At 36.6% G+C, this 23,413-nt stretch overlaps 1 protein-coding gene across 6 annotated transcripts in view; it reads right to left on the bottom strand.

Annotated features, from left to right (window-relative positions):
• The window catches only part of WDR76 (WD repeat domain 76), a 68,684-nt gene that overhangs the window by 8,570 nt on the left and 36,701 nt on the right, over positions 1–23,413 (bottom strand). For all 6 annotated transcript variants that reach the window (XM_082450096.1, XM_082450098.1, XM_082450099.1 and 3 more), the window contains 7 exons: positions 22,859–22,958; positions 22,713–22,758; positions 21,682–21,835; positions 13,815–13,973; positions 8,669–8,886; positions 7,921–8,073; positions 6,247–6,300 (listed from right to left, as the gene is read on the bottom strand). In XM_082450096.1, coding sequence (XP_082306222.1) covers positions 6,247–6,300; positions 7,921–8,073; positions 8,669–8,886; positions 13,815–13,973; positions 21,682–21,835; positions 22,713–22,758; positions 22,859–22,958 — 884 coding nt within the window. The remainder of the gene's footprint in view (positions 1–6,246; positions 6,301–7,920; positions 8,074–8,668; positions 8,887–13,814; positions 13,974–21,681; positions 21,836–22,712; positions 22,759–22,858; positions 22,959–23,413) is intronic.

Raw genomic sequence — 23,413 nt, 5'->3', positions numbered from 1 at the left:
AATATTTGAAGAGATTATAGTTGAAAACTTCCCTAATATGGGAAAGGAAATAGTTAATCAAGTCCTGGAAGCACAGAGAGTCCCATACAGGATAAATCCAAGGAGAAACACGCCAAGACACATATTAATCAAACTATCAAAAATTAAATATAAACAAAACATATTAAAAGCAGCAAGGGAAAAACAACAAATAACACACAAGGGAATCCCCATAAGGTTAACAGCTGATCTTTCAGCAGAAACTCTGCAAGCCAGAAGGGAGTGGCAGGATATACTTAAAGTGATGAAGGAGAAAAACCTACAACCAAGGTTACTCTGCCCAGCAAGGATCTCATTCAGATTTGATGGAGAAATTAAAAACTTTACAGACAAGCAAAAGCTGAGAGAGTTCAGCACCACCAAACCAGCTTTACAACAAATGCTAAAGGAACTTCTCTAGGCAAGAAACACAAGAGAAGGATAACACCTACAATAACAAACACAAAATATTTAAGAAAATGGGAATAGGAACATACATATCAATAATTACCTTAAATGTAAATGGATTAAATGCTCCCACCAAAAGACACAGACTGGCTGAATGGATACAGAAACAAGACCCATATATATTCTGTCTACAAGAGACCCACTTCAGACCTAGAGACACATACAGACTGAAAGTGAGGGGATGGAAAAAGATATTCCATGCAAATGGAAATCAAAAGAAAGCTGGAGTAGCAATTCTCATATCGGACAAAATAGACTTTAAAATAAAGACTATTACAAGAGACAAAGAAGGACACTATATAATGATCAAGGGATCGATCAAAGAGGAAGGTATAACAATTGTAAATATTTATGCACCCAACATAGGAGCACCTCAATACATAAGGCAAATACTAACACCCATAAAAGGGGAAATCGACAGTAACACAATCATAGTTGGGGACTTTAACACCCCACTTTCACCAATGGACAGATCATCCAAAATGAAAATAAATAAGGGGGCTTCCCTGGTGGCGCAGTGGTTGAGAATCTGCCTGCCAATGCAGGGGACACAGGTTCGAGCCCTGGTCTGGGAAGATCCCACATGCCGCGGAGCAACTAGGCCCGTGAGCCACAACTACTGAGCCTGCGCGTCTGGAGCCTGTGCTCCGCAACAAGAGAGCCCGCGCACCGCGATGAAGAGTGGCCCCCACTTGCCGCAACTAGAGAAAGCCCTCGCATAGAAACGAAGACCCAACACAGCCAAAAATAAATAAATAAATAATTTTTAAAAAAAGAAAAAGAAAATAAATAAGGAAACACAAGCTTTAAATGATACATTAAACAAGATGTACTTAATTGATATTTATAGGACATTCCACCCAAAAACAACAGAATACACATTTTTCTCAAGTGCTCATGGAACATTCTCCAGGATAGATCATATCTTGGGTCACAAATCAAGCCTTGGTAAATTTAAGAAAATTGAAATCGTATCAAGTATCTTTTCCGACCACAACGCTATGAGACTAGATATCAATTACAGGAAAAGATCTGTAAAAAATACAAACACATGGAGGCTACACAATACACTACTTAATAACGAAGTGATCACTGAAGAAATCAAAGGGGAAATCAAAAAATACCTAGAAACAAATGACAATGGAGACACGACGACCCAAAACCTATGGGATGCAGCAAAAGCAGTTCTAAGAGGGAAGTTTATAGCAATACAAGCCTACATCAAGAAACAGGAAACATCTAGAATAAACAACCTAACCTTGCACCTAAAGCAATTAGAGAAAGAAGAGCAAAAAAACCCCAAAGCTAGCAGAAGGAAAGAAATCATAAAGATCAGGTCAGAAATAAATGAAAAAGAAATGAAGGAAACAATAGCAAAAATCAATGAAACTAAAAGCTGGTTCTTCGAGAAGATAAACAAAATTGATAAACCATTAGCCAGACTCATCAAGAGAAAAAGGGAGAAGACTCAAATCAATAGAATTAGAAATGAAAAAGGAGAAGTAACCACTGACACTGCAGAAATACAAACGATCATGAGAGATTACTACAAGCAACTCTATGCCAATAAAATGGACAACTTGGAAGAAATGGACAGATTCTTAGAAATGCACAACCTACCGAGACTGAACCAGGAAGAAATAGAAAATATGAACAGACCAATCACAAGCACTGAAATTGAAACTGGGATTAAAAATCTTCCAACAACAACAACAACAAAATCTTCCAACAAACAAAAGCCCAGGACCAGATGGCTTCACTGGCGAATTCTATCAAACATTTAGAGAAGAGCTAACACCTATCCTTCTCAAACTCTTCCAAAATATTGCAGAGGGAGGAACACTCCCCAACTCATTCTACAAGGCCACCATCACCCTGATACCAAAACCAGACAAGGATGTCACAAAGAAAGAAAACTACAGGCCAATATCACTGATGAACATAGATGCAAAAATCCTCAACAAAATACTAGCAAACAGAATCCAACAGCACATTAAAAGGATTATACACCATGATCAAGTGGGGTTTATTCCAGGAATGCAAGGATTCTTCAATATACGCAAATCAATCAACGTGATACATCATATTAACAAATTGAAGGAGAAAAACCATATGATCATCTCAATAGATGCAGAGAAAGCTTTCAACAAAATTCAACACCCATTTGTGATAAAAACCCTCCAGAAAGTAGGCATAGAGGGAACTTTCCTCAACATAATAAAGGCCATATATGACAAACCCACAGCCAACATTGTCCTCAATGGTGAAAAACTGAAACCATTGCCACTAAGATCAGGAACAAGACAAGGTTGCCCACTCTCACCACTATTATTCAACATAGTTTTGGAAGTGTTAGCCACAGCAATCAGAGAAGAAAAAGAAATAAAAGGAATCCAAATCGGAAAAGAAGAAGTAAAGCTGTCACTGTTTGCAGATGACATGATACTATACATAGAGAATCCTAAAACTGCCACCAGAAAACTACTAGACCTAATCAATGAATTTGGTAAAGTAGCAGGATACAAAATTAATGCACAGAAATCTCTTGCATTCCTATACACTAATGATGAAAAATCTGAAAGTGAAATTAAGAAAACACTCCCATTTACCATTGCAACAAAAAGAATAAAATATCTAGGAATAAACCTACCTAAGGAGACAAAAGACCTGTATGCAGAAAATTATAGGACACTGATGAAAGAAATTAAAGGTGATACAAATAGATGGAGAGATATACCATGTTCTTGGATTGGAAGAATCAACATTGTGAAAATGACTCTACTACCCAAAGCAATCTACAGATTCAATGCAATCCCTATCAAACTACCAATGGCATTTTTCACAGAACTAGAACAAAAAATTTCACAATTTGTATGGAGACACAAAAGACCCCGAATAGCCAAAGCAATCTTGAGAACGAAAAATGGAGCTGGAGGAATCAGGCTCCCTGACTTCAGACTATATTACAAAGCTACAGTAATCAAGACAGTTTGGTACTGGCACAAAAACAGAAATATAGATCAATGGAACAGGATAGAAAGCCCAGAGATAAACCCACGCACATATGGTCACCTTATCTTTGATAAAGGAGGCAAGCATATACAGTGGAGAAAAGACAGCCTCTTCAATAAGTGGTGCTGGGAAAATTGGACAGGTCCATGTAAAAGTATGAAATTAGAACACTCCCTGACACCATACACAAAAATAAACTCAAAATGGATTAAAGACCTAAGTGTAAAGCCAGACACTATCAAACTCTTAGAGGAAAACATAGGCAGAACACTCTATGACATAAATCGCAGCAAGATCCTTTTTGACCCAGATCCTAGAGAAATGGAAATAAAAACACAAATAAACAAATGGGACCTAATGAAACTTAAAAGCTTTTGCACAGCAAAGGAAACCATAAACAAGACCAAAAGACAACCCTCAGAATGGGAGAAAATATTTGCAAATGAAGCAACTGACAAAGGATTAATCTCCAAGATTTACAAGCGGCTCATGCAGCTCAATAACAAAAAAACAAACAACCCAATCCAAAAATGGGCAGAAGACCTAAATAGACATTTCTCCAAAGAAGATATACAGATGGCCAACAGACACATGAAAGAATGCTCAACATCAGTAATCATTAGAGAAATGCAAATCAAAACTACAATGAGGTATCATCTCACACCGGTCAGAATGGCCATCATCAAAAAATCTAGAAACAATAAATGCTGGAGAGGGTGTGGAGAAAAGGGAACACTCTTGCACTGTTGGTGGGAATGTAAATTGATACAGCCACTATGGAGAACAGTATGGAGGTTCCTTAAAAAACTAAAACTAGAACTACCATACGACCCAGCAATTCCACTACTGGGCATATACCCTGAGAAAACCATAGTTCAGAAAGAGTCATGTACCAAAATGTTCATTGCAGCTCTATTTACAATAGCCAGGACATGGAAGCAACCTAAGTGTCCATCATCGGATGAATGGATAAAGAAGATGTGGCACATATATACAATGGAATATTACTCAGCCATAAAAAGAAATGAAATGGAGGTATTTGTAATGAGGTGGATGGAGTTAGAGTCTGTCATACAGAGTGAAGTAAGTCAGAAAGAGAAAAACAAATACAGTATGCTAACACATATATATGGAATCTAAGGAAAAAAAAAAAAGGTCATGAAGAACCTAGTGGCAAGATGGGAATAAAGACACAGACCTACTAGAGAATGGACTTGAGGATATGGGGAGGGGGAGGGGTGAGATGTGACAGGGTGAGAGAGTGTCATGGACATATATACACTACCAAATGTAAAATAGATAGCTAGTGGGAAGCAGCCGCATAGCACAGGGAGATCAGCTCGGTGCTTTGCGACCACCTAGAGGGGTGGGATAGGGAGGGTGGGAGGGAGGGAGATGCAAGAGGGAAGAGATATGGGAACATATGTATATGTATAACTGATTCACTTTGTTATAAAGCAGAAACTAACACACCATTGTAAAGCAATTATACTTCAATAAAGATGTTAAAAAAAAAAATTAAACTAAACAGGAGGAGATCTTGTCACATGCTAGAATGTGGAAGAACATCGAGGACATTATGCTAAGCAAAATGAACCAGGCACAAAATGACAAATACTGTATGATTTCACTCCTATGAAGTATCTATAGTAGTCAAAATCATAGAAATGGAAAGTAGAAAGATGGTTGCCAAGGTCTGGGAAAAGGCGGAAAGAGGAATTAATGTTTAATGGGCAGTTTCAGTTTTGCAAGATAAAAAAATTCTAGAAGTCTGCTGCACAACAATGTGAATATACCTAACACTATTGCACTGTATACATATAAATAGTTAAGATGGTTAATTTATGTGTTTATAACCACAACTAAAAATAAAGTAAAAAAAATTTTTTTAATATATTTGGGGCTCTTTACTGCTCTCCAAAGCAAAAAACAAAGCACTGCCTTTTTATTCTCTATATTGTAACACCATTAGCAACCCTTTCTTACTAAAGAAGTATGAACAATGGAGAACCACATTTCCCTCTGCCACTCAATGACCCTATCCCTACTGACCTCTGAATCATCACACTAGATAATTTTTTTAAAATATGCATTAGAAACCAATAAACTAGAATTAATAAAGTTTGAAAAAGGAAATGAAGAGGGAAATTCTGTGAAAAAGAAAACAAACATGCTTAAATATAGCCTCTATAGACTATAAAACTCATGAAGCAACAATCAACATACATTGCACACCCTGTCCCCAACTTCATAAATACTAATAAAGAGGTATGTCTAGGAAGAAGGCATTGCATAAAGTTTGATGTAAAATACATACATTAAAAGTAGCAGATGCACAAAAAGGGTAACCAAACAAAGTAAGTGGGAAGATGGGGAAGCCCTCCAAGCCCAGAACAAACAGGTGCAAATAAACAGAGCTTCAGCTAGCCTCATGAGCAAGTAAGTCTCAACAGGATAACATGAGTAATTCAGGTTGGAATAAAGTCACTCACCTTAACCAAAAATAACCACCCAAAGGCAGAGAACAGCTACTGACTAAAAGAGATTGAACCTCTTTACAGAAACAGGAAACCTGGAAGCAAGAACCCTTCTGTATAGGATAGGAACTAGCAACCTGGAACACTGGAACAATGAAATACAAAACCAGACCTATTACATCTCCTTGACAATCAGATGTCCAATGTATGCACTCCAACAAAGACCTCATGGTAATCCAGGGTCTACTTTATTTGGCACATGGAAACCTACCTGATGGTGGTGAGAAGAGGAATCTTCGAGGATATACAGCTGCTGTCAAAGATTCTAGAAAATAAAGAGCAAGAATAAAGGAGCACACTCTTTATTGTTTCTTGAAAATTTTCTGAAATATTATCAGTGTATTTAACAAGCTTTTCACTGGTTCATGATATGAAATATGATTGTTATCTTAAAATATACAGGATCAGGCTCTAACAAACCTCAGCTAATATATTTACAAAAGTTACAAAGAATATTATAAAATTCAGTGCTTATAGTTTAGTGTGGAAATTACTTATTTAGACATTATTACTCCAAACTTAAATGTACATTCTAAAGTGATAATCTAGACTCTATATTCAGATTCACAGTAATATATGTCATACATAAGGGATGTAGTCTGAAAATGCAAAAATAACCTAAAAGTGCATGCATGTATCAAGGGAGACTCATCAGTTGAGGGCGTGATAGTGTCACTTCCAGATTCAGACGAGACTAAGACTGTCCAGTGACCAAGGGGAGGAGTTCTTGTGGGGCAACTGGAGGAATCCAGAAGCCTCCACTAGGTACCCTGGCAGACAGAAACTAACCGAATCATCACCACCTCCCCCTTCTCCTTGTGCTTAGCTATTCCACTGAAATTTCTTGGCACTAGAGCTTATTAACTAATTAGATTACTAGAAAGCCAAATCACTAATGGCTAATGTAACAAGAGTAAACTCTGCAGTGCAAATGAACAGGAATGGGACAAATAAGTAGCCCTTAAGACAAAGAAAACTGCATGGGTGGAAAGGGGACACTGGGCTGCCACTGTCTGGTGACTAAATCTCTTAATGTATTACCTGGTAATGCTCACACACTCTACTAGAAATTAACTGGGTACCTGTCACACACTATAAACCATGTTCTTCCCAATAGATGGGTCTAAACAGAAATTAGGTGCCTTTCTAGAGCCTGGCCCACATATACATTTAACAGATACTTGTTGAATGAATAATGAACGAATTCCAAAATCACTTAAGGTAAAACTCTCATAAACAGAGAATTGCTTGCAATGTTAAGCAAAATCAGGGATTTTAGAAGAGAACAAAATCATTTCCTTTGTGATTGCATTAACATTCTCCACATCTTTTTTAATTGGCATTATTTTCTATTTTTGTTCAATTGGTTTATATTACATTTTAAAGTCCATTTTTAGGAAGTAGCTATAGAAAGGTATCAAAGCTAAAACCATAAAATTTTATCCAGTAGTTTGTATAGAAGCCCAATTTTTGCTACCTTTTCTGCGTGCCCATGGCCTGGGGCTCTGCAACTTCAATTCAGCACTTCACTTGTGGGGTAGACCCCACTATCTCCAAAGTAAGAGCTTCTCCCTATGCTAAAATTATCTCCCTTCCAAGATATCACAAGCCTGATTTCATCAGATTTCAGTGCTAAAAGCAAAGACTGACATCACTCTCCAGGGCAGCTACAGACCTTCCTTGCCAATCTCAAGGAAATGTACAGATCCCCAAATTGCTGAAAAGCCATTAAGTACAGGTCATTGATCTTTGGGAACCTAGACATTACTATGAAACAATAACACTAGTGATTTAATAAGGAGCAGTAGTCAACAAAGCTACTGTTTAACACAGTAACTACAGACTCTAGATTCCTTAACAACGTATTTCTGTCTTCCCAATTTACCTCAGCTTACAATCAGCACATGTGGTTACTACTCTGTTACCAGTAAGAGGTGAAAAATAGGCAGAAGCGATGCTCTTTGTGTGTTCAGTCAAAGAAATCAAAGGCTGGCTTCTACTGGGTTTCAGGCACCTTGCATCATAAATATGAATATCCCTGTAACAGGAGGAATAATTCTCAGTGTTGTCACAGTACACATAGTAAGACTCTACAATAGCACTGAACATAAATTAGACACTCAAATACTCACTACATTGAAGAACAGTTAAGACAGAACCCTCTAATCTTCTATATTAATTTTAAAAACACTGGTATAGAGTAAAAAATAAGAAAAATTTCAAAATTATAGCATATATATGTAACCAGGTGGGTATAGAGAGGCAAGGTTCTAGCTGGTTTTCTAATCTATCCAAGAAAAAAGTTAACAGACCAAGAAGTTATAGGTCACATGGAACTTTTATATTTTTTATGTACGTTCTTCTCAAAAGACTAGAAGTAAACGCATGAGGCCAAGGAAAACAAAAATGTATATTTGTTTCAACACTTGCGCTATTTATTAAATCCAAAAGAATCTCTCATTTTAAAAAAAAATCACGTTCAAAAAAAAACCAAAAATGCTCAATCAGTGTAGAAAGGAAAATTATTTAGTCTGTGGATATCACAAAAAAAGTCAGAAGTCTTTGACCACCAAACTAAAACATTATTCCTAACATTAAAAGGCCTAAATCATAAAATTTCATGAAGGACATACCTTAATCCCGCAGTGATAAAATACTGTCTATGCACTGGGTGGACATGTACAGTTCTTATTTTGCTCAAAGAAGAATTGATAAGCTTCTCACAAGAAGTTCCAGGCGTCCGCCTATCCACTAGTGACATACTTCCATCCCAGTGACCTACTATTAAAGTGGAGGCATCTTCTGCCAAGAAGTCAAAGGAGGAAAAGCTACTTCCTTCATCTCTATATACCTAAGGATATAAGTAACAATCAACTTATGTAACACTCTTCTTTTAAAGAAAGCCAATGCATAAATTCTTTGTTAAAAGAGTAACAAAACACTTAACCCAAATAACCTCATTTATCCTCCCATGATCCCCACAAGAAGCATAGGGCAAAATGGTAATCCCCTTAGATGGAAACTAAGGCACTGATCAGCTGTGAGACTGCAATCAAACAGCCCATCCACCCATGTCAGGGCTACATCCCAAATCTCTTAAATCCAACAAACCTCAGATGCAGATCTACCCTGTGAAACTTACTAGGAAATGGACTGAATCTGAATCTTACGCAGTTGAAATACCTTAATATACCAAGTAACTTTGCCAACTAAGTTCAAGGTATATGGCTTGAATGCTCACCTACTCTTGGTGGAAGTGTAAATAGATACAAAATTTTTACAGCAATCAGGACACATCTATCAAAATATTTAATGCCTATACATACCCTTTGACCCAGTAATTTCACTAAGATATATATAAGGATGCCTTGCTGCCAGACTGCTTATAACAGCAATACAAAGCAACTAAATGTCCACCAAAAAAGATCTGGTTAAATCATGATGGTACATCTCTACTTTGAAATACCATGCAATGCTAAAAAAAAATGAGGTAGATTTGTACTATTAACTGTCCAAGATATACTAGTAAATGAAAAAAGCAAGTTGCAAAAAAAAGTATGTATATAGTGTGAACCCATTAGCGCAAAGAAAAAAATCTGTATCTATATGCTTGTAAGTATATGTGTACTTTCTGGAGGCATACACAAAAAAATACAAAGGTTACTTTGGGAGAGTGGGAATGGGGGAAGGGCAGATTTAGTTTGCACACCCTATTTACTGTAAGTTTCTGGGGTTTTTTTGGTTGCACTGGGTCTTCGTTGCAGGCTTCTCTCTAGTTGCGGCGTGCAGGTTTAGTTGCCCTGCGGCGTGTGGAATCTTAGTTGCCCGACCAGGGATCAAACCCGCGTCCCCTGCATTGGAAGGCGGATTCTTAATCACTGGACCACAACAGAAGTCCCCTACTGTAAATATTTTATCATGAGCATGTATTATTGTTATAACTTTTTAATCACTTACAATCCACAATATTATTACTTTGGGCTCAGGGCTCACACGTATAAGGAATAAAAAATAAATGTTGTAGAACGTGTCAGTACTCAAGTAAGAAAGAATTACCACAATTCTTATCACTGAATCATGAATTGCTACTGACTTTTAGTTTTAATAACAAGTATTACTATAAACTGAGATTAACAAATTAATACACCAAAGGTATCCCAACCCCTATACCAAAAAAAGCCCAATACACACAAATGAAACTTGAAGTATTCAGTCATTATATTAAAATGGTTAAGTGCAGGGGATTTGGAGTCAGAGAGACTCAAGTGCAAATTCTAGTTCTGCCATTTATGTCCTTCAGCAAGCTAATAAACCTCTTTACCTCAGTTTTTTCAACTGTTAAATGGGGAGAACATTACCTATTTCATAGGGTGTTATTAGGCTTAATAATATATATAAAGCACACTCAGGTTAGTACCTAACACAAGATAATTGTTCAATCAGTAGTATCAGAAGCAAATTACTGATACATGCAATATCATGGATGAATCTTAAAAACATTATGCTAGGTAAATAAAGCCAGACACAAAAAGCTACACACCATTTGATTCCATTTACTTGACATTCTAGAACAGGCAAAATTATAGGGACAGTAATCACATCAGTGGTTGCCAGGGGCTTCAGGAAGGGGGAGAGGACTGACTACAAAGGGTCATGAGGTAATTCTTCCGGGTGATGGAAATTTTTTATGTCGTGATTGCAGTGGTGGTTAAACAGGTATATACAATTTGCCAAAACTTATAAAACTGCACACCTAACAAAGGTAAATTTTACAATATGTACTGTATACCTCAATAAACCTGACTTTTAAAAAAATAAATAAGTGGATAACTCTTACAGCTCAATACTGAAAACACAGATAACCCAATTAAAAAATAGGCAAAAGATCCAAATTTCTCTAAATAATTACAAATGGCCAATAAGCCAATAAGATGAACATGCTCAGCATCACCAATCATTAGGGAAACGCAAATCAAAACCACAATGAGATACCACTTCAGACCCATGAGGTTGGCTATACTCACCAACAACAAGCATTGGAAAGGATGTGGAGAAATGGGAACCCTCACATATTGCTGATGAGTATGTATAACGGTGAAGCCGGTTTGGGAAACAGCTTGGCAGTTCATCAGAATGTTAAACATAGAGTTACCATATGACCCAGCAATTACACTCCTAGGTATATACCCAAGAGAAATGAAAGCACACAAAACCTGTGCATGAATGTTCATAATGGCATTATTCGTAATAGTTAAAAACAGAAACAACCCAACTGTTCATCAACTAATGAATGGATGTGTAAAATGTGGTATAGCCACACAAGGGAATACTATTCAGCCATTAAAAAGAATGAAGTACTGACAGATTCTACAACATGCATAAACCTTGAAAACATTTCGATAAGTATAGAAGCCAGTCACAAAAGACTATAAACTGTATGATTCCTTTTATATGAAATGTCCAGGACAGGCAAATCTGTAGAGACAGAAAGTAGATTAGTGGTTTTCTAGGGAGAAAGGGGAAATCGGGAGTACTTGATAAGCAAGGGGTTTCTTTTGGAGGTGATAAGTATTCTAAAATTAGATTGTGGTAACAGTTTCACAACCCTATAAATACACTAAAAACCACTGGATTTTACACTTTAAATGGGTGAATCGAATGGTATGTGAATTATATCTCAACAAAGTTGTATTAAAAAATAAGTACAATCAGTTATTATTAAGTGGCTGATAAAACATAGATGTACCTTCAAATTTCAAACTCCAACCTTCCTGTAAGAATATAAACAAATACAAAACAGAATGTGACTTGCATACATAACTATATGGTATGCATTAATAACCAAAGTGCTACCATTAAACAGTTTAAAGAGGACTTTTCACAAAAATTATTTCATTTAATCCATGATTAATAGCCCATCCATTTCCAATAAGGATTTTAAATATCAATGTTGCTCTTAAAAACCTATTTTTAAAAAGGTAAAAATAGAAATTAAAAGAAAAAAAAAAAAGCAAAGACACCAGTAAAAAAAAGAAACTGTGTTTCTTCTAATTGTCAGTAATTAGGAAATCAAGTCTGACCAGCAACACATTAACAGTCTTGAAAAGTCTTTTTTTCATATGGTTAAAAACAGACTTAAATGAAATTAAACATCCTCATTTTTAAAAGAAAACCCAAAAACTATTAGCTCTCAAGAAGAGAGAAAAAGCCTTCCCAACTGTAAGAAAGATCATTTTAGGAGTTCAGTGAAGAACAAAAGCAGTTACATATTATACTATAGCTATTAAAATAATTAGTTAAAAACTCTTTTATAAGTAATTATGAATCATCTATACATACAGTATTAGAATAATTACAAAGACAGAATGCATTAACTTTGAGTACTGGCTTACATAAAAAAATTAAGGCATAAAATTAATCATTGATTAGTATTTATGATGATAAGCCATAATCAGTGATGATACCCTGTTTTCTTCATTGTCTATCACATATAAAATGCTCTTATACTGAGGACCTCTAAAAACTTTAAAAGTCCCATTCGAAATAAGCTAAAGAATGAAAACCTACATCTAAACCATCCTAAATTTCACAAAGATTAAAATCCATATGAAAAAAGAGTTTGATTTGTAGGAATTCTCTTAATGAGGAAATCTGATATGGTTAAGCAAATCTGAAAGCTCACTTGAAATATGTTTGTTGTAACATTAAGTAGTAGATATTTAAGTAGTAGACCAAAATGTAATCACTGGGATCCAATATTGTGAGGATTCCTCAGGCCTTTGGAAGCTTATGGCCTACCCAACCAGAGATCAAACCGATTTGAAAACCTCCAAGGGGTAAGTAGTCTGGTTAACTTGGTAGACTATCTCTGGGAGGATGGACAGTCACGAGTATGAGACCAACATCTTTCAACTATTCTTAAACTTCAACTTAATTTTACCTTGCAGGGGTTAGACTAGCCCAGGAAAAGATCTTATCCTCAACAGGTGGTTACGAATAAACCTGGCCTAAGATGTTCTGAATGAAACCGCCTAGGTGTCCATTTCTTGCCAGAGTACAATTATATGACATCGAATGGCAGTTTTTCATTCTAACTTCACCAGATAAAAACAGCTGAGCTAATCTCTCTACCATCAGCTATACATGGCATATAAGAGACAATAAATCTTAGCTAGAAGACAAAAGACCAAATTTTATAGTTTCTGTGTTACATTACTGGCCAAAAGTTTTGGACAATGTATTATAGAACTGTTATGTGATGAATTTCTCTAGTCTTTTTTGTCACATCTAAGACTCATCCCCACAAAATTCATATCTGCCAAGGCTAGAAATAATGAACAAAAGTATAATAATATTCCAATATTTTTTCCTGAATAAAAGAGGACAAGTTTTAAGCCTTAAAATAGAAGAATAAGTTATTTTATTTAAAAGCTTTCTGCAAAAATAAAAAATAAGAGCAAAAACTTATTATGTGCCAGGCTCTGTTTTAAGTAAATGCTTTATCTACATTAACTCATTTAATCCTCATGACAATCCTATAAGGTAGATACTATTACCATTCCATTTCAAAACTAAAGAAATTGAAGCACAAAGAGGTAAGCAACTTGCCAAGGTCACACAAATAGTAACAGATGGGATTTGAATTTAGGCAGTGTAGTTCTAAAGTCCCTATTCTATACCATCTCACCCAGTTTGATGGTATAATAATCATTCATGTGGCATTTCATAAAGAATCCAGAATATCATCTGAGGTCCATATGTAAACACATTAACATTTACCTCTTCAAAAACAGCTCTGGAAAAATCCCCACAGCGTAATGTGCCATCATAGCTCAGTGACAGCAGGTGAGCTGGATTGGCAGGCGAGAAGTAAAGACAGCTAACTGGTTGACTATGGGGTTGAAAAATATAAACTCCATCTTCTTTAGGTTGGTGAGTCTGGAATAGAGTTGGGGGTGGGGAGAGAGACAAAAACTGGTGAAAAGCAGTAATATTTTCTACGTCATTATGTCATTAAACTATTTGTTTTTATTATATTCAGTCTTAGTCTATAATTGTACCCACCTTCCCATTCAGAAAGTCAGAACTAGAAACTTTATACTCTCACTAAGTTACTTTTTCCTAATTTTCAATCCAACAAAATTAAGTCACATTTATTTTAATAGTTTCCAGCTTTTTGCAACTAGCCAACTAGTTTTTCATAATACAGAGGGAAAAAAACTACTGCTTATAATGACTTCAGTTCATGAAATTCTCAGGAAATGTGTAATTTACTTTTATTTCACATGCAGGATAATTCCTTACTACCAAAACTTCTATCAATACCACTCCCACTTTGCTTGCTAAGTGTGCTTCTATATGAGTATGTCATTCTCAGCTCAATTTTCATAAGGTGTTTGGTCCTGGCACAAAATGATAGTTTTAAAAATATTTTATCCCCTAAATGCCCCATGAAAAATGCATGTACTTGAGGGACTACCTTGGTGGCACAGTGGTTAAGAATCTACCTGCCAATGCAGGGCACATGGGTTTCAGCCCTGGTCTGAGAAGATCCCATATGCCACGGAGCAACTAAGACCGTGTGCCACAACTACTGAGCGTGTGCTCTAGAGCCTGCGAACCACAACTACTGAGCCTGCAAGGCACAACTAGTGAGCCCACTTGCCACAACTACTGAAGTCCACAAGCCTAGAGCCCGTACTACACAACAAGAGAAGCCACCGCAATGAGAAGCCTGCGCACAGCAACGAAGACCCAACCAAATATAAATAAATAAATAACAGCCAAAAATAAATAAATAAATTTATTATAAAAAATGCATGTACTTGAATTTCAGTAGTAATATTACTACTTCTAAGGATTATCCTTTCCACAACTGGATTACCAACTCCGAAATCATCATTTTTCAGATTCTGATTCTATATTCTTATGCCATATGTCATATTATGAACCAGAACAACTTTCATCTCTAAATCTAGTTTAGTCGGCTCTGAAATACTCAAACACTTTTGTTTTTGTCTTTTTTATTTAAGTTTTTAAATAAAGAGAAAAAACATTTAAAGAAAAGAAAGAAACATGAAAAGAGAAGGAAGGAAAAAAATTACAATCACACAAACTCCTCCTCCTACCCAGAGTTAACCACTGTTAACATTTTGGCATATTTATCTATAGCATATATTTTTTAGAAAAACAAAACTCTCCATTGTTATAAGGAACTCAAACAAATATACAAAGAAATATACAAAAACAAAAGTTTTGAAAAATCATTCAAAACCCAAAATTGACCAAAATTATCATTAAAATACTAAGTGATCATTAAAGATGTCTTTACATGTACTTACTTATACAGATAGAAGGATAGAGAAGAAATTTAGAGGAAAAAAAAAGGCCACTTTAAATAGTATTAAATTTAACTATACTTTAGGGGCTTCCCTGGTGGTGCAGTGGTTAAGAATCCACTTGCCAATGCAGGGGACACGGATTCGAGCCCTGGTCCAGGAAGATCCCACATGCTGTGGGGCAACTAAGCCCATGCGCCAGAACTACTGAGCCTGCACTCTAGAGCCCTCAAGCCACAACTACTGAGCCCGTGTGCGACAACTACTGAAGCCCGCATGCCTACAGCCCATGCTCTGCAACAAGTGAAGCCACCACAATAAGAAGCCCACACACCGCAATGAAGAGTAGCCCCCGCTCGCCACAACTAGAGAAAGCCCGCACACACCAAAGAAGACCCAATGCAGCCATAAATAAATAAATTTATATTAAAAATATTTTTAACTATACTTTAAAATAATAAAAGAAAATCAAGCTGAAGGAATTTTTGAACTTCGAGGATTTCTTTACAAGAGCTATCTCCTAAGAAGGAAAAAGTATAAAATATAAAGCAGTTTTAGTCATTACGCTTTTTTATTTAACTATGTATGTCTCAATTTTAGACAATTTCTATTGACTGAGAACATTATTCTCACCCCTCCTCCAATCTCCCCTTTCTCCATCTCTATATTTTGTTATTTTTGTTTTTTCCAGGTTAACAACATTCATATCCAGTTCTGTAACCATAATTTATATGGCTGTTTAATATTAGTTCTGTATTTAAATATTTATTTATCTATTTCATTTATTTTTGGCTGCGTCAGGTCATAGTTGCAGCACATGGGATCTTGATTGCGGCATGCAGGGTCTTTCATTGCAGCACACAGGCTCTTCATTGTGGCACGCGGGTTTCTCTCTAGTTGTGGCGTGCGGGTTTTCTCTCTCTAGTTGTGGTGCGTGGGCTTCTCATTGCAGTGGCTTCTCTTGTTGCGGAGCACAGGCTCTAGGCACATGAGTTTCAGTAGTTGTGGCACACAGGTTTCAGTAGTTGTGGCTCGTGGGCTCTAGAGCGCAGGCTCAGTAGTTGTGGCACACGGGCTTCCTTGCTCCACGGCATGTGGGATCTTCCTGGACCAGGGATTGAACCCGTGTCCCCTGCATTGGCAGGTGGATTCTTAACCACTGCGCCACCAGGGTAGTCCTGGCTTTCCTTTTCTATTGGCTTTTCTCATAAAACTTTTTTCATCTGTGTTTGACATTACCTCAGATATTTCCTTTAATATCTGTAATTTCATTTTCAGCAATGTCTATTCTGTTCCTTGCTTTTGTCTAATTTATTAGTTTCACTGATCTTCAATTTGTTTCTTTAGTTCTACAGTCTCCTTTTTCATTTCATTCTGTTGTTTTATCACCTTATCTTTGAGTCTTATTTTACCAAATTAATGTTGATATTAACTTGCTCCACAGCAGCACTGTCCAAAAGAACTTTCTGAGATGACAAAAATGTTATATGTATGCACTGTCCAATATGGTATCCACTAGTCATGTGTGGCTATTAAGCACTTGAAATGTGCCTGGTGTAACTGAAAAACTGAATTTTCTATTTTAATTAATTTAAAAATAAATACACGTATCCCCCACTTTTCAAAAGTTCGCTTTATGCCACTTCGCTCTTACAAAACACTGATATTAGTACCTATTTTTGCTGACTGAAGGGAATCCAAAGAAGATTTTTGCTTTTGTGAGAAAAGGTGAAAAATGAAAATAGTATTCAGCGTTTGTTTTGCAGGAAGTTGTTACAGAGGCTTTATGTATAAAGCTATACATCTGACCTCTACCCACCTCTACAGCTTCCCCTTATTCCACTCATCCCTTCCGTTTATGCCTCTGCTGTTTATGCTCTAGCCACAGAGGCATTCTTTCAGGTTCTTAAATGGGTCAAGCTGGCATCCTCCTGCCTAAGGTCCTTGACATGCTGTTCCTCTTGTGTGAAATGCTCTTTTCCCTTTCTTTGCTTGGTTTACTCCTACTTAGCTTTCAAATCTCAACTCAATTCTCACTTCCTCAGGGAAGCCTTCCCTGATCCTCCAAATCAGGCCAGTTCCCCTGTTATGTGTTTTTATAACACTACTTTTCCTCCACTCCATTAATCACAGTATGTAATTCACTCCACTTATCAAACATGTAATTATTTCATTCATGCTGCTTTTGCCACTAAATTCTAAACTCTATAAGGACAGAGAAAATCCTTCCTCACAAATATGGATGGGGAGTCATTAGAATAGTACTTAGGGGACTTCCCTGGTGGCGCAGTGGTTAAGAATCCGCCTGCCAATGCAGGGGACACGGGTTTGAGCCCTGGTCCGGGAAAATCCCACATGCCGCAGAGCAACTAAGCCCGTGCACCACAACTACTGAGCCTGTGCTCTAGAGCCTGTGAGCCACAACTACTGAGCCCGCGTGCCACAACTACTGAAGACTACACACCTAGAGCCTGTACTACACAACAGGAGAAGCCACTGCAATGAGAAGCCCGCGCACCACAACAAATAGTAGCCCCCACTCGCCACAACTAGAGAAAGCCCACGTGCAGGCTTAACCTAACACAGCCAAAAAATAAAGACCTAACAGCCAAAAAATAAATATAGAAATAAATTTATTAAAAAAAAAAAAGAAGAGTACTTAGCACAAAATACTCAATAAGTGTGGAATGAATGAATGGGTAGGGTGACCGAATAAATGACAGCTCATCTTTTGATTCTAGGTGAGACTAGGAATCTGACAGAAGGTTAAGAGGAAAACTGAGGGACTGCCAAGACAATACAATGAGGTAAAAGTCTTTTCAACAAATAGTGCTGGGACAACTGGATACACACATACAAAAAGATGAACTTGGGCTCTTACCTTACAGCATATACAAAAATAATTCAAAAAAAAAAATTCAGGGCTTCCCTGGTGGCGCAGTGGTTGACAGTCTGCCTGCCAATGCAGGGAACACGGGTTCGAGCCCTGGTCTGGGAAGATCCCACATGCCACGAAGCAACTAGGCCCGTGAGCCACAACTACTGAGCCTGCGCGTCTGGAGCCTGTGCTCCGCAACAAGAGAGGTCACAATAGTGAGAGGCCCGCGCACCGTGATGAAGAGTGGCCCCCGCTTGCCGCAACTAGAGAAAGCCCTAGCACAGAAACGAAGACCCAACATAGCAATCAATCAATCAATAAAAAAAAAAAAAAAAAAAAAATTCAAGATGGATCAGTGAACTAAATGTGAAAGCTAAAACTATAAAATTTTTAGAAAAAATCGGAGAAAATCTTTAAGACTTTGGGCTACACAAAAGATTTCTTAGATATGACACCAAAAACACAGTCCATTAAAAGTTTGATGAATCAGACATCATCAAAATTCAAAAATTTGCACTTCAAAAGATAGCATTAAGAAGATGAAAAGAAGAAATATTTGCAAATCATGTATCTGATAAGGATGTGTATCTAGAATATACAAAGAACTCTTACAACTCAACAAGAAGACAAACAACCCAATAAAAAATTGACAAAAGATTTGAATAGACATTTCACCAAAGATATCCAAATGGCAGGAAAAGATTCTCAACATCATTAGTCATTAGAGAAATGCAAATCAAAACCACATGGAGATACAACTTCATTAAGAAGATACTACCCACTTGAAAGGCTATAATCGAAAAGACAGATAATAATAAATGTTGGTGACCATGTAGAAAAATTTGAACCCTCATACATTGCTGGTAGGGATAGAAAATGATGCAGCCACTTTGGAAAGCAGTTTGGCAGTTCCTCAAATGTTAACCAGTTACCATATGACCTAACAATTCTACTCCCAGATACCTACCCAAGAGAAATGAAAACACAGACCTACACAAAAATGTGTACACAAATGTTTATAGTAGAATTATTCAGAATAGCCAAAAAGTGGAAACAACCCAAATGTCTATCAAATGATGCATGGATAAACAAAATGTGGTAAAATCAAACAATGGAGTACTATTCAGCAATAAAAAAAGAATGAGGTGCTGGTAGATGCTATAAGACAGATAAACCTTAAAACTATGCTAAAAGAGGGACTTCCCTGGTGGTCCGGTGGTAAAGAATCCGCCTCCCAATGCAGGGGACACAGGTTCAATCCCTGGTTGGGGAACTAAGATCCCACATGCCACGGGGCAACTAAGTCCATGTGCCACAACTACAGAGCCCACGAGCCCTGGAGCCTGCACACCACAACTAGAGAAAAACCCACATGCCACAACTAGAGAGAAGCCTGCGCGCCGCAACAAAGAGCCCACGCTGCAATGAAAGATCCTGCACGCCTCAACAAAAGATCCCGCATGCCTCAACAAAGACCCCACATGCTTCAACTAAGACCCAACACAGCCAAAATAAATTAATTTTTTAAAAAAACTATGCTAAAAGAAAAATGCCAATATAAAAGACCACATATTTTATGATTCTATTTATATGAAATGTCCAAAAAGTGCAAATTTGTGGAGATTTGCCTGGGGTAAGGGTAGAAACAGGGATTAAATGTAAGTAGCCATGAGGAATCTTATAGGAATGATGAAAATGTTCTAAAACTGAATTATGGTGATATTTACACAACTCAATAAACTTATTAAAAATCATTAAACTGTACATTTTAAATGTGTAGATTTTATAAAATATAAATTATACCTCAATAAAGCTAAACTTTTTTAAAAAAACTAGGGGAGTTGCGAAGTGAGCACAGGATAGCCAAGATAATGGTTTTAGACTTGCTCAGTCTGTTAATGAGATAGCCAGGTGTCCTGAAAAATTAGAAAGTTGATAAAAATATTGGACTACAGAGACCCAATAATACAGATTTTTGGAGTCACCAGAAAAGACATGACAAAGGGACTTTTCTACATATCTTCAACACACCCTGAAAAGATCTTCACTTGACTATATTAATTCTCTATTTTTCCTTTTCTAAGTTCTTCAACAAATAGTCTATCCATTGATTCCATTTCTTCCTCCACCCCATACTTTTTTTAATCTCCTAAAGTCTGTGTTCCTTTCTTACCTTATTGTTGAAGCTCTCAACTCACTTCTGATACCCTATTTTCAAAACTAATGGCCCTTTTTCTGTTCCCATTCTTTTTAACTCATCTAAAAAAAAAGCCCTGTCAAACTCCCATGCTTGAAATTCATCTCTTAGCTTATACAACCTTATACTATTTCTGGTCCTCTTCCCACTTCTCTGCTTCTGTTTTCTTTACCAAATCCTTTCACCTCCTACCCCCACTCACATCTTATCAAAATAAGGGAGAACCTATGCTCCCAAAATAAGAGAGAATTTGGTTTTCATTTCTTCTCTTCTCACTTACAAGATCCATTTTATTTATTAACCCCAACCCACTGCAAGTCACCATGATTTCTCCATCTCCATTAATTGTCCTTATGGCATTTTTCAGGTCTTTGTTCTACTTCCCCAATTAAAAAATAAATTCAGAGAACATTAACTTGGCTTTTTTCAATTTTGTAAACACTGAAAGCAAACAATGCATTATTATATGTACAATGAATGAAATTCAATATCTGTTTCTGACTCATCAAAAAATGACTAGGGGGCTTCCCTGGTGGTGCAGTGGTTAAGAATCCGCCTGCCAATGCAGGGGACATGGGTTCGAGCCCTGGTCCGGGAAGATCCCACATGCCGCGGAGCAACTAAGCCCGTGCGCCACAACTACTGAGCCTGCGCTCTAGAGCCCACGAGCCACAACTACTGAGCCCATGTGCCACAACTACTGAGCCTGCGTGCCTAGAGCCCGTGCTCTGCAACAAGAGAAGCCACCACCATGAGAAGCCCACGCACCACAACGAAGAGTAGCCCCTGCTCCCTGCAACTAGAGAAAGCCCACGTGCAGCAATGAAGACCCAATGCAGCCAAAAATAAATAAAAAATAAATAAATTTAAAAAAAATTACTAGGATCATCCTAAGCAGATCCTTGGGAAGATATTTTGATCCAGCTTGGAAACTGTATTTTAAACATAATTAGAAACCTAAGAACTTTGTATGATCTTTTCATATACACATTTAAAGCTGTAATAAACTTTCCTGGCAGGAATTTATGCCCAGATGACTAAAGATATTCAAGCTAAAAATATTAAAGTTCTACAAAGCAAATTTAAATTCCTCTAGGTTTCTAAAATTTGGAATCACAAAGCACAAAACTATAAATCTCAAGTAACATCTAGAAACACATGGCTCTAGGCTATTCTTTCGCAGACTATTTGCTTCAAATGTTAACATTTTCAAAACAATTAATAATAACTTACCAAATCCCAAAGTCCAACTTGTCCAGATCTGGCCCCAGCTGCCACCAAAGTTCTAATTTCTGATGGATGGAGAGCCACTGAGAATATTGGGCCTTTGGTAACTTTATAAACAGTATCTTCACTAATGATCATGCCATTTAAATTGGCTTTGTAGCTGAGAAGATTAAAAAGTTAAATTTTAGAAGTAAAACCAAACTCAGTAGTCAAAACAAGTAAAAGATGATTCGAAAAAGTAAAATCACAATTAGTAAATGTGGGAAAATATTCAACTTCCTGGCAACCAAGGAAATCAAATTAAACAATGGGGTACTATTTTTCACTTATAAAAGCTAGGAGGCTGCAGTTAAACATACATTCATATATATTGCTAACAGCAGAAGTAAATTCATTTAAGATTTTCAGAAATTTTTTAAAAAGATTTTGGAAAACAATCTAGCATGTCCTAAAAGCCATGAAAATGTCCATAATATCTGACACATTAATCTCACTTCTGGAATCTATCCTAAGGAAATAATCCACTATCACAATATAAACTTCAACAAACACACATACAAACACTCAAAACTAAATAGAAAACAATTCCAAATACCAAGGGAGTAAGAGGAGGTTAAGTAAATTCTACCTGCTGAATCAAATATTATGCAATTATTCAATAAATTTAAAGACTCTAGTAACATGCAACCACAATGTTAATAGAAAAGCATAATGCAAAACTGTACATATATTAGAACATAACAAAGTAAAAATGTATGTGATTTCACTCATTTATTAAACACTGAATGAATATATACTATGTGAAATGCACTTTTCTGGTTACTGAGACAAAATCCATGCATTCATGAAGCTTATATCCTAGTGGTATTGCATATGGTGATACACGAAAGGAAATATACAAAAACAACAGTTGTTAGGGTAGAAATATGATGGATAATTTTTCTCACCTCATTTTCAAATTTCCTGTAATGGTATATAGTCTTTAAGTTATAAAGATCTCAGAAAATATAAAACAAAGGCAAGGAATTTTAACTCACCTTTTAATGCTAGATAACTCCTTCTCAGTGTTTTTACTTCTTGTCTGAAACAATGGGAGAAACCAAAGCACTAAGTTAATATATGTACTAAAATTTGCTTAACAGATGATTCTAAAAGCTTGGGCTTACCCTCCCAAGTGATAGCTTGCTCACTTCTGCCCAAGTCTGCAGAAATCCTTTAAATAGTTCACTGTTATCATCTCGATTTTCAGAAGTCATTTCTAAAGGCCCAGGAGGTAACAAAGGCTGTTATAAAAAATAAGAGAAAAAAGTTGGTTGTCGCTCTGCCCTAGAATGTAAGCTTAAGATTTCTTACTACTTTACTTTCAATACCAACAACAGTGGTGACACATAGTTAGCATTCAAAAACAGTTGCTCAATGAATGAATGCCAAGTATACTGTAAAGTAATAACATGTATTATCTCATTTAATCCCTTAATAATCCAGTGAATGAGATATCACATTATAAAGACAGTGGAATGAAACTTAGAGAAGTTAATTTGTCCAAAGTTCCACTGCCAATACCTGAAGTTGCTGGGAATTGATTCAGATCAGTTCAATTTCATACCTCAAAGTTATTACTCTATGTCAGTGTTTTTTATTTTTTATTTTTTAAATTGAAGCATAGTTGATTTACAATGTTGTGTCCATCTCTGCTGTACAGCAAAGTGACTCAGTTATACACATATAGACATTCTTT

The sequence above is a fragment of the Balaenoptera physalus genome (assembly GCF_965194825.1).
Source record: "Balaenoptera physalus genome assembly, chromosome: 2".
Lineage (NCBI taxonomy): Eukaryota > Metazoa > Chordata > Mammalia > Artiodactyla > Balaenopteridae > Balaenoptera > Balaenoptera physalus.
The sequence above is the reverse complement of the archived record's forward strand: the minus strand, read 5'-3'. Positions and strand labels throughout refer to the sequence as shown.